The sequence below is a fragment of the Bison bison genome, unplaced genomic scaffold, assembly GCF_000754665.1.
Source record: "Bison bison bison isolate TAMUID 2011002044 unplaced genomic scaffold, Bison_UMD1.0 scf7180017864243, whole genome shotgun sequence".
Lineage (NCBI taxonomy): Eukaryota > Metazoa > Chordata > Mammalia > Artiodactyla > Bovidae > Bison > Bison bison.
Genome location: NW_011494815.1, coordinates 635,375 through 647,261, shown reverse-complemented (window position 1 = coordinate 647,261; position 11,887 = coordinate 635,375). Strand labels below are relative to the sequence as shown.

The 11,887-nt window shown below is 36.8% G+C and overlaps 1 protein-coding gene across 2 annotated transcripts in view; it reads left to right on the top strand.

The window, feature by feature from the left end:
* The window catches only part of STX17 (syntaxin 17), an 80,048-nt gene that overhangs the window by 1,553 nt on the left and 66,608 nt on the right, over nucleotides 1-11,887 (top strand). For both annotated transcript variants that reach the window (XM_010847033.1, XM_010847034.1), the window contains exon 2: nucleotides 9,617-9,802. In XM_010847033.1, the coding sequence (XP_010845335.1) occupies nucleotides 9,680-9,802 (123 nt within the window). In that variant the 5' untranslated portion in view covers nucleotides 9,617-9,679. The remainder of the gene's footprint in view (nucleotides 1-9,616; nucleotides 9,803-11,887) is intronic.

The window sequence follows — 11,887 nt, the reverse complement described above, 5'->3', positions numbered from 1 at the left end:
ACTTCTAAACCTTTCAGATATCCTGTTTCCCCTCAAGCTTTAATTTGCTGATTTTAGCATCCATTAATGGATCTTGCCTTCAGTAATTATTACTGTGATGTTTTGTTTCCCCCATTCCTTCTTAATTTATTAATTGGAATTTTTTGGTAAGGAAGAGCTGTCCCTTTATCCTACTTCTTTATTAATTTTTTGTATTAGTATGGACTCATTGAGTTTTCTATTGGTTGTTTTCCTACACTTTTGTTATTTTATTTCTCAAGTTGTTCCAACTTCGTCCATTGGAAGTTTTTTTCAGATTGCTTCCTGTGCCCTTTTAATAGACCCTCATCCCCCCTTCTTTTTTTTTTTTTTAACTGCCTTACTTTTTGGCATCATAAGATGCTCCAGGCTTCTCTTAACGTTTTCTCTATCCTGGAATCCACCAGTTCTCCAAAGACCCCTGGTTTCTTTTTTGGAGAGTACTATTTAAACACCAAAGGATCTGGGCTCTAGTTGTGCTCATTGCTACTGGCATATCATTGTTTCTAGTACCTGGCAGAAGACATCTAGGAAGGTGTGTGTGTGTGTGTATTTTATATATATGCACGCTCAGTCCCTCAGTCATGTCCAACATCTTGCAACCCTGTAGACTGTAGTCCACCAGACTCCTCTGTCCATGGTATTCTCCAAGCAAGAATACTGGGGTGGGTTGCCATTTCCTCCTCTAGGGGATCTTCCTGACCCAGGTATCAAACCAACATTTCCTGTGTCTCTTGCATTGGTAGACATAGTCTTTACCACTAGTGCCACCTAAGGAAGCCCATTGTATATGTATAAATGTGTATATTTCTAGCTAGATACAGTCATCCCTTAGTATCCAAGAGAATGGTTCCAGGACCTGCTGCTGCTGCTAAGTCGCATCAGTTGTGTCCGAGTCTGTGCGACCCCGTAGACGGCAGCCCACCAGGCTTCCTCGTCCACGGGATTCTCCAGGCAAGAACACTGGAGTGGGTTGCCATTGCCTTCTTCAGTGCAGGAAAGTGAAAAGTGAAAGTGAAGTCGCTCAGTCGTGTCCGACTCTTCGAGACCCCATGGACTGTAGCCTACCAGGCTCCTCTGTCCATGGGATTTTCCAGGCAAGAGTACTAGAGTGGGTTGCCATTACCTTCTCTGCTAGGACCTGCAGCAGATACCAGAATCATTCAGGTTCCATAGTTGACTTTTTGTATCTGCAGTTCTGTATCTGCAGATTCAAGTAACTGTAGATCATGTAGTATTTATTGAAAAAATTCCACTGTGGGTAGACCCTTGCAGTTCAAATCCATATTGTTCAAAGGTCAACTGTATATCTGTATATGTCATGGAGATACAGGCATACACACACACACATACATATATACCCATGCATCTACAAAGATTTATATTTTATTTTTATATGTGTATATATATACACACACACATATATATATATACACACACACATAATATATATATATATATATGTTTTTAAACAGGGGTTTATTCTGATACTTCTATTTCTAGAAAAATACCACATTGTTCATTATAGGCTTGCCGCTCATTTGTAACTTCTCTCTTCAACAGTGAGAAATCTGGCTTTTTTGTTCTACAAAATATTTTTTTTGTTTGTTCAATCCTAGTAATACACATAATGTTAGTTCAGAATTCCTAACCCATAGTCCTGTGAGAAACAAATTTACTAACTAGAGAACAGTAGAGTTGTGTGTAGTTTTTTTGTTGTTGTCTTTAACCTTGTGTTATCTAGTTTGTGCTGTGCTGTGCTAAGTCACTTCACTCGTGTCCAGCTCTTTGTGACCCTATGGACTGTAGCCCACCAGGCTCCTCTGTCCATGGGGTTCTACAGGCAAAAATACCAGAGTGGGTTGCCACGCCCTCCTCCAGGGATCTTCTTGACCCAGGTGCCGAACCTGCGTCTTACATCTTCTGCATTGGCAGGCAGATTCTTTACTACTAGCGCCACCTGGGAAGCCCAGTATCTCACATCTAGACACTAGTGTCCAGCATCTGTTTTCCAAAGTCACCTATATTAGTTATTTTCCTCCACCACTTCTTTAAGTGTGGTTATGTTCATTTGTAATACAGTTTATTTTTTATAGTTTGTATTTCATTGTGGGTTCCCCCACATTTTGTTGTTTTTGTTTTTTAATGTACAGAATTTCACCTTTTGTGATATACAGTTCTGTAAGTTTTGATAAATGTATTTTAATTGTGTATCCACCATCATTGTCATGATACAATTCTGTTGCTCCACATATTCCATTACACTTGGAAAAAAAAAAGTCAAAAGTAATACAACTCTGTGGAAGTTTGGGAAATTAGTCATTTTTGTGTTCCCACTAGCTTTTTTGTAGGCATATTTAAAATATTTGTGATGTTAATGTAAATATATTTTGTATCCTGTGTTTGAATTATACCATAAATATTTCCCAGTTTTTTGACTGAAAAATCAAGAAATGCTGAAAATATTTTCGACTTGTTATTTAGTCACACTCTTAAGCCACATTTTGTATTGAATTAAGACCTTCCCTTAATAGCTTATAAATGTTATTTGAACTACTTTGTCATCAGAGTAACTGTTGGACAATTTTGTTGCAGTAACACTATACCTTATGCGGTTGTTTGAATGTTATGTTCTCTTCTTAGTTTTATATAGACATTTTATTATACTTTTATAGAAATGAAAATGGTAGAAAGAAAAAAAAAAAAAAACACTCTCTAGAAGGAAACCAGGAGGTGGAAAAGTCTCTTGGGGAGCTCTTGGGCCAGAACTTCTGCCCTGAAAGATGGCTCTTATGAGGCAGCAGGTTTTTCCTTCAGCACAAAATGCTAAGGGGCAAAGTCATGTACTCTGACCTGGAAATAGCACTTTTTGAATTCAAAAAAGAAAGCTGTCATCATAGCATAGGGGAACAGTGAAGATAAGCCAAATAGTCAATAATTGGGGTTTGTCAAGTACACCGAAAACTGATTAATGAAAGAGAAAGCAGAATCATTTGAGTTGTATCTCAAATGCTACATGCCGTTGAGAGGCAGATGGGCTATAAAAGAGTGACTAGACAGAGGGAGCACCTTGCAAAGCCAAAAGTAGAGATTGGGTGATATTTCAACAGTGTGAGTGGATTACTTATGAACATTGTATTTTCTTGCTCAGATAATAGGGAACTCTTGGAAGTGTTTGTCTGAAGGAGGAGCATGTTGCCTTTGGTGTTTTAGATACATTAATTGGTGGTAATCTATGGGGGAAAATTGGAGAGGGGAAAGAGACTAAAGGAAGGCCAAATAAGACCCTTGTAATATGCTATGCATATTGTGCTGTTTGACTAGAGTGATAGGATTAGAAGTAGTGTAGAAGAGACATGTGAAGGCATGTTTTAGTTCCTTTAGCATTGGAATACCAGTTTGAATACCAGGTACTTTCAAAACCATTTTGATAGGAATAATAGTATATATAAAGATAGCTTCCTAAGTAATCTACATAGTGGAAGAAAACACAAGAGGCAATGTGATAAACTAGGAAATGATGTTAGACAAGTAATAGATTATTTATGAGACTATTATGTGTTATATATAATAGGAGAAAGACGTTCCCTGTAGCACAAGCAGGCAGTTGATGAAAGAAGACATGCAAATAGATAATAAATCAATCTTATTAGTAATGTAAAGAATGCAAAATAAAGAGACACCATTTTTGTCACCAGTTGAATGTCTAAGAAGAATGATAATATGAAATACTGGTTGGAGTATGGATAAATGGACATTTAAAATTTTTTAAAATTGAAGGTTCACTTCAGTTCAGTCGCTCAGTCGTGTCCGACTCTTTGTGACTCCATGAATCGCAGCACGCCAGGCCTCTCTGTCCATCACTAAAACTCCCAGAGTTTACCCAAACTCATGTCCATCGAGTCGGTGATGCTATCCAGCCATCTCATCTTCTGTTGTCCCCTTCTCCTTCTGTCCCCAATTCCTTTCAGCATCAGGGTCTTTTCTAATGAGTCAACTCTTCACATGAGGTGGCCAAGGTATTGGAATTTCAGCTTCAGCATCAGTCCTTCCATTGAACACCCAGGACTGATCTCCTTTAGATGGACTGGTTGGATGTCCTTGCAGTTCAAGGGACTCTCAAGAGTCTTCTCGAACATCATAGTTCAAAAGCATCAATTCTTAAGCGCTCAGGTTTCTTCACAGACCAACTCTCACATCCATACATGACCTCTGGAAAAAGCATAGCCTTGACTAGATGGACTTTTGTCAGCAAAGTAATGTCTCTGCTTTTTAATATGCTATCTAGATTGGTCATAACTTTCCTTCCGAGGAGTAAGAGTCTTTTAATTTCATGGCTGCAGTCACCATCTGTGGTGATTTTGGAGCCCCCCAAAATAAAGTCTGACACTGTTTCCACTGTTTCCCCATCTATTTCCCATGAAGTGATGGGACCAGATGCCATGATCTTAGTTTTCTGAATGTTGAGCTTTAAGCCAGCTTTTTCACTCTCCTCTTTAATTTTCATCAAGAGGCTTTTTAGTTCCTCTTCACTTTCTGCCATAAGGGTAGAAAGTGTGCCATCTGCATATCTGAGGTTATTGATATTTCTCCTGGCAATCTTGATTCCAGCAGTATCAAGTAACAGTAAGAAAAGGCAAAATGGAAGTATAGTTGACATAAAATGCCGTATTTTTTCTGGTATACAACATAATGATTCAACAATTGTATCCATTATGAATTTAACATCATGATAAGTCTAGTAACCATCTGTCATCCTGCAAGGTCATTAGAGTATTATTGACCAAATTCTCTGTGCTGTACCTTCATCCCTATGACTTTATAACTGGAAATCTCACCCATTTCACCCACCACACTGCCTTCTTTCTGGTGACCACCAGTTTGTTCTCTGTATCTATGGGTCTGTTTCTGTTCTGTTTTTCTTTTTAAATTTCAGGTATTTGTGAGGTCATATGATATTGGTCTTTCTCTGACTTATTTCACTTAACAGAATACCCTCTAGGTTCATCCATGTTGTTGCGAGTGGCAAGATTTCATTCTTTTTTGTGGCTGAGTAATAGTCCATTGTGTGTGTATGTGTGTGTGTGTATCACATCTTCTTTAGCCATTCATCTATCTTCAAACACTTAATAGTTGCTTCCATATCTTGCTAATGTGAATAATGCTCTATGAACATAAGGGTGCATGTATCTTTTCAATTACTGTTTTTATTTTCTTCAGATAAACACCCAGAATTAGAATTGCTAAATCATATGATGGTTCTGTTTTTAATTTTTTTAGTAACTTCCATGCTGTTTTCTATAGTGGTTGCACCAATTTGTGTTCCCACCACAGTGCATAAGTGTTCCCCTTTTTCTACATCCTTGCCAACAACCAGCATTAATTATTTCTTGTCTTTTTTGATGATAGCCGTTTTGACAGGTGTGAGGTGGTTTTGACTAACTTTTCCCTGATGATTAGTGATACTGACAATCTTGTCATGTGTCCTAGGAAAAAAATGTCTATTTAGATCCTCTACCAACTTTTAATTGGATTATTTTTTGATATTGAGTTGTGTGAATTAAAATTCCATGGACAGAGGAGCCTGGGAGGCTACAGTCCATGGGGTTGCAAAGAGTTGGACACGACTGAGCAACTTCACTTTCACTTTGTATATTTTGGATATTAATGCCTTATCAGATACATTATTTGCAAATATCTTTTCTCATTTAGTAGGTTACATTTTTGTTTTGTTTATGGGCTCCTTCCCTGAGAAAGCTTTTTAGTTTGATGTACTCCTATTTGTTTGCTTTTGTTGTCCTTTCCTGAGGAGAAAGATCTAAAAACATTGCTGAGACCAGTGTCAAAGGGTGTATTGTCTGTGTTTTCTTCTAGGAGCTTTATGGCTTCAGGTCTTTCATTTAAGTCTTTAATCCAGGTAAATGGACACTTTGATATGTCCTTCTCCAGATATGTTGCTAGTGGGAATGTAAATAGGCACAACCTTTTTTGGGACTTCTAATATTAAAAGCCTTAAAAAATGTGTCTACCTGTTAATTCTACTTCCAGGTATTTATTTTAAAGAAATAATCATAGATGGTTGTATGGACTTATATGTAAGGAGGGTAATTACACTGTGGTATAGTTTATAATAGGGGAAAATTGGAAACATCCTAAATAGCCAACATTAGATGATTAAATCATTGAACATATATATAATGTGATACTATGCTGCTATAAAAAATTATAGAAAAATAATTACATGAAAACATTTTTATTATATTTAATCAGGTTGTTCAAAATAAATCTTTTATTTGTTCTTTTATTCATACCTTCCTTTGTTCACCCAGTAACAGTATACTTCATTACATTTTTTTGCTCCTTGCCATTCTTTTCCTTTGGGTTTATTTTCTTTATTGTTAAATCATGCCTTTTAGTAGTTCTTTTAATAAAGGGCTTTGTAATAAACTCGGTCTTTGTAGGTCTGAAAATGATTATTTTACTCTCACTTCTAAATAATAATTAATCTGGATATATATCAAATCATCACTTTGAAGATATTTCTGTCTTTTGCTATGTTGCTTTGATGAAAAGTTTGCTGCTTTTGTTGTTTTAGTTTGTCTTTTATATCTGCTTTGCTTTTTAAAGTAGTTTTTCTCTTTCCTTAATGTTCTGAAATTTCCCATCTGTGTATTTTGGTAAATTTGTTTTTTTTAATGCTACTTGGTGCTTATATGCATTTTCAGTTTGAAATTTTACATCTTAATTCTTAGCATATTCTCTTTGAATAGTGCCTTTTCAGTTCAGTTCAGTTGCTCAGTCGTGTCTGACTCTCCAACCCCATGGACTGCAGTACGCCAGGCTTCCCTGTCCATCACCAAGTCCTGGAGCCTACTCAGACTCATGTCCATCGAGTCAGTGATGCCATCCAACCATCTCATCCTCTGTCATCCCCTTCTCCTCCAGCCTTCAATCTTTCCCAGCATTAGGGTCTTTTCCAATGAGTCGGTTCTTCACATGAAGTGGTCAAAGTATTGGGGTTTCAGCTTCAGCATCAGTCCTTCCAATGAATATTCAGGACTGATTTCCTTTAGGATAGGCTGGTTGGATCTCCTTGCAGTCCAAGGGACTCGAGAGTCTTCTCCAACACCACAGTTCAAAAGCATCCATTCTTCGGCGCTCAGCCTTCTTCACAGTCCAACTCTCACATCCATACATGACCACAGGAAAAACCATAGCCTTGACTAGATGGACCTTTGTTGGCAAAGTAATGTCTCTGCTTTTGAATATGCTATCTAGGTTGGTCATAACTTTCCTTCCAAGGAGTAAGCATCTTTTAATTTCACAGCTCCAATCACCATCTGCAGTGATTTTGGAGCTTAATGGAGACTTAATGACTCTGGTTCAGTTCAGTTCAGTCACTCAGTCGTGTCCGACTCTTTGCGACCCTATGAATCGTAGCACATCAGGCCTCCCTGTCCATCACCATCTCCCGGAGTTCATTCAGACTCACGTCCATTGAGTCAGTGATGCCATTCAGCCATTTCAGCCTCTGTCGTCCCCTTCTCCTCCTGCCCCCAATCCCTCCCAGCATCAGTCTTTTCCAATGAGTCAACTCTTCTCATGAGGTGGCCAAAGTACTGGAGTTTCAGCTTTAGCATCATTCCTTCCAAAGAAATCCCAGGGCTGATCTCCTTCAGAATGGACTGGTTGGATCTCCTTGCAGTCCAAGGGACTCTCCAATACCACAGTTCAAAAGCATCAATTCTTTGGCACTCAGCTGTCTTTATAATCCAACTCTCACGTGCATACATGACTACTGGAATGTGACTCCTACTTGTTATTGAGCTTCTCATTTTATCCTTTATGTTGCTTATCTTCTTTTTCCTTTTTCCTTTGTTCTGACTGAGAGCTTACGGCCAATAGTTCTCTTTCCAGCTACAAAATTTACTTTTTAGCCCACCTTTGGAGGTTTTTATTTGTAGAATTTTTACTTGGTTTATTTTCAGATTGGCCTGTTAGTGTTTCATAATATTATCTAATAAAAAAAAAAGTTCTGTTTCTTTATATTTTTATTTTAAAATGTACCAATTTTAATTTCATTTTTAGATTACTTTATTATCTCTAGACCCTGAGCTATGAATTTTCCCATTTTGTTGGGTCTGTTGACCAACTCTTTTGACTGAATTTTCCTGTGCACTCTAATGTCCACTAACCACTTTAGCTGTTAGACTCTTTATTTGTGGTGGCTGGAGATTTTCCTTTTTTGCTTTCAAGCTTAGATCAAATGTAAAGACCAAGTTTCTGGTGGATAAGATAATTTGTATAACCAACACTTCAAAGAGAGAAACATTTAAAGTAATAGTTTTTAATGTTTGTGGAGTGATAGAGTGTTTTGATAATTTCATGAAAGCAATTGACTCTATCTTCTGAAATAATTAAAAAATTAGTCCTAGTTTCTTGTAAGGATTCAGTGACTCCTCAAAGTCCTGAACCCTTGTCTCTATGCACCCCAGTCTAGGATACCACAATGAGATTAACATAGTCAACTTATTTATTTTTAATATGGGAGAGGTTGTGGCTAATTAGATAGCATGAAAACATGATGTACAGGAGTGGTTTTCAAGCTTGCTTAGGCAGTGGAGACCTTTATTTACATAAAATCAAATAAGTTCAAATTTATGAAATTAATGAAACAAAATTTTCTGAAACTGAAGCAGGTGTGGGGTCCTGGAGCCTGCCCACTTGACAGCTTTTATCATCACCTACCCTGACCCCAAAGACATAACCCTAGACTCTCTGCAACTCTGGTAGAAAAACTACTGGTGAATTAGAAAGAATTTTTGATTGTACTCTCAGGAATACTGGGTTCTTATTCCATCTCTGTCACTGGTTACTTGTATTGATTATAGACAATGCTAATTACTCTTTAAGAAAGGGAAGAGGCAATTTAAAGAACATCAATGAGAAGAGTTGCATTTTATATTTCAAGTGTATAATTAGATATATATTGGAAATAGAGTGATACAGCAGAAATGTTAAGAATAAAATTTTTTCTTCCAGTTTTGCAAGTTGACACCTGTTTAGAAAACATTATTCACTGTCAAAGATACATTGGGTGATGAAGACTTGAACAGTATGCTTCTGGTTTTTTGGAAAAAGTTATTTAAATATATACATATGTTATATTAAAAAGACCTGGAAAGACATACATCAAAATGGAAAAAATAGGGGGATGGGGGGAAGGAAAAATGGAAAGAGTAGCTAACTGTAAGTGAGATCATTGATTTTGTTTTATTCTCTATTTCCTAGTTTCTAAACATTTTAAAGTGAATATACCTAACTTGTAGGAAGGATGGGGTGGGAAGGGGGTTCAGGAGGGAGGGGACATATATATGCCTATGGCTGAGTCATGTTGATGTATGGCAGAGGCCATCACAATATTGTAATTATCCTCTAATTAAATAAATTTAAAAACATTTTTAAGTTTGTTAACAAGTCACTCAGGTTCAGCATCAAGTTGAGTATGTGTTCAGAATATCTTATAAAATTACCTAATTGTTGGTTTTTAAAAACAATGGAAATTAATTTTTAAAATTCTTAAATATTTCCCTTTTAGGTTTTTCTACATGAGTGGAGAAGATAATTGTTGCAAGTAGGAGAGACACAGCATTTTTTTAGGATGTCTGAAGATGAAGAAAAAGTGAAATTACGGCGTCTTGAACCAGCTATCCAGAAATTTACTAAGATAGTAATTCCAACAGATCTGGAGAGGTTAAGAAAGCACCAGATAAATATTGAGAAGGTGAGTTTTTTCATTTTCTTTCTTTTTTCCAGTTTTTTCTTTTTCTACTAAAGAAACAGTTACATATTCTGATTTATATTTGTTGTACATTTCACCTCCATTGAAAATCTCAGGTAAGAGACTTTGCTAAAACATCTAGCTCCTGTTGATTTAACAACATTGTTCATTTTTTCTGTTCTACAAATACTTCTCTGATATTATTCCTTTTTTAATGAAAAGATATAAGAGTAGAATCTATGCCTTTTTAGTTGTACATAGTGATGAATTAGCAGTTAATAATTAGAATTTGTTTGATAGTTGACTATAATGTGAAGGTGATGGATTTCCGCTAAAGGGCTTGCCTTAATTTCATTCACCCAGTGGCAAGTTTTCTTAACTGTGAGGATGTGTTCATCAGTAACTCCTGTCCTCTTCAAGTGCTTTTGGATTAAAGAGGTAAATCATTTTTTGATATGAGAGAATTTCCCAGCTTCATCGCTTCCCTTTGAGGAAACCCCAAAGCCCAAATATTAGCTAGAGGTCACCTTACGAGATAGGTAGGGGGAAGAACTAGCGTGGGGGACTATGGTGGAGGTTGCATACAACCTGGCCCAGCTAGGGTCTGATGGAGTGGTTGTGGCATTTATGGAAACATGAAGTTTACTGTGTACTGAGCATGGATTTGGCAGGTTGTGTTGTCTTATTTGCTGTGGGACAAATCAGTGGTATTTGATCTCTCAGGAGAACCTCCCCCAGTACAAATTTTAAGTTGTGAGGTCCTCCATTAAATGTTTTTTGGCTGGGAGCGGGTGGGAGGCGGAAGTGGTCATTAAGCCTTTCAGTATAAACAGTATTTATCACCCTCAACTCTGTACCTTATACAAGTAAGAAGAGTGCCAGCTTTTTCTCTCATGGGTACCAACTGTCTTTCTAGTACCTAAGTCTTCTGTAAAGGTTTAGAAAGTAAGTTCCAATAAAAATAAGGTGAAAATTTCAATGTAAATATGAATAGAATTCAAGATTAACATTTCATAATCTTTTAGTTTCTTTCTTCTTTCTCCATGATAACTATTATGACTTTTAAGGATGAAGGAGTTGTCTGGTAAACTGGTTATTTTTGTTGTGAGCAGAAATAAAGATTCCATGCTTTAATGAATAAGGAAGGCGTGTTCTTTTAGCATTGTAACAGTATGGAAATGGAGTTGTTTATTTTGATCAATCATATCTGGGTGGGAGGTTTGATAAGGTGTGCTTCAAAGTCCTGAGCTTATGTTGAAGTGTTCAGTTAACGAGATAAGAATTTGGCAAATGAATTGATTCTGAAAGGAAGAAATAAGTGGACTGTGGTCTATTAAGACTCTTTCTTTCTTTCACTGTCCTATTTTGTCTTTGACATTTTTCCCTTTGGCAAATTGCCCCTTTCTTGTATTTATTCTACACAAACATGCCTGCTGTCATTACCCTCAGATCCTAGCCACATGTACCACCCGATAATCGATGGAAAGGCCAGACCCTGGGAGAAAGGTGGGTGGGGATAGAAACAGGTCTGTTACTGATTTAATTTGCTGTGCCAGACTTCAGAAAAGAAATTATTCTAGAGTTATATAGATCTTTTTCTGCCAGAACATTTTTTCCTCTAGCATTTTCTGAAAATTTTACTATTTGAGAAACTTTTAAATGGTATCAGAATAATTTACTGTATAGGTGATATCTGAGGCTAAGCAGTTGGACTTACACTGAGCTATATTTTAGTCCATAATCTTGATCATTCTATCTCTAGGACTTCTAGTTTAGTTTTAATGGTGATTTTTTAAATCTATATAAGTTTGAATAGCATATTTTAGTAGATACTTTATGGCAGTGTAAAAACATTAAAAAGCCACTGCCTTTACTGTGGACAGTAGAGTTAAGAACTAAATTTAGAGTCCAGGTGTCTAACAGTGCCTCATTTTCAAAAAGAGATAGGCTTCTTGAGGGAAGGGTGTAGAAAGATAAAATATTTATTATGTTAGCCATCAGTCATCCAATATGAATTTAAAAGAAGAAAGTCAGACTGAAGGGAAATTGAAGGTAAGCCTTAGTAGACTGATTGTGCAACATCTGAAA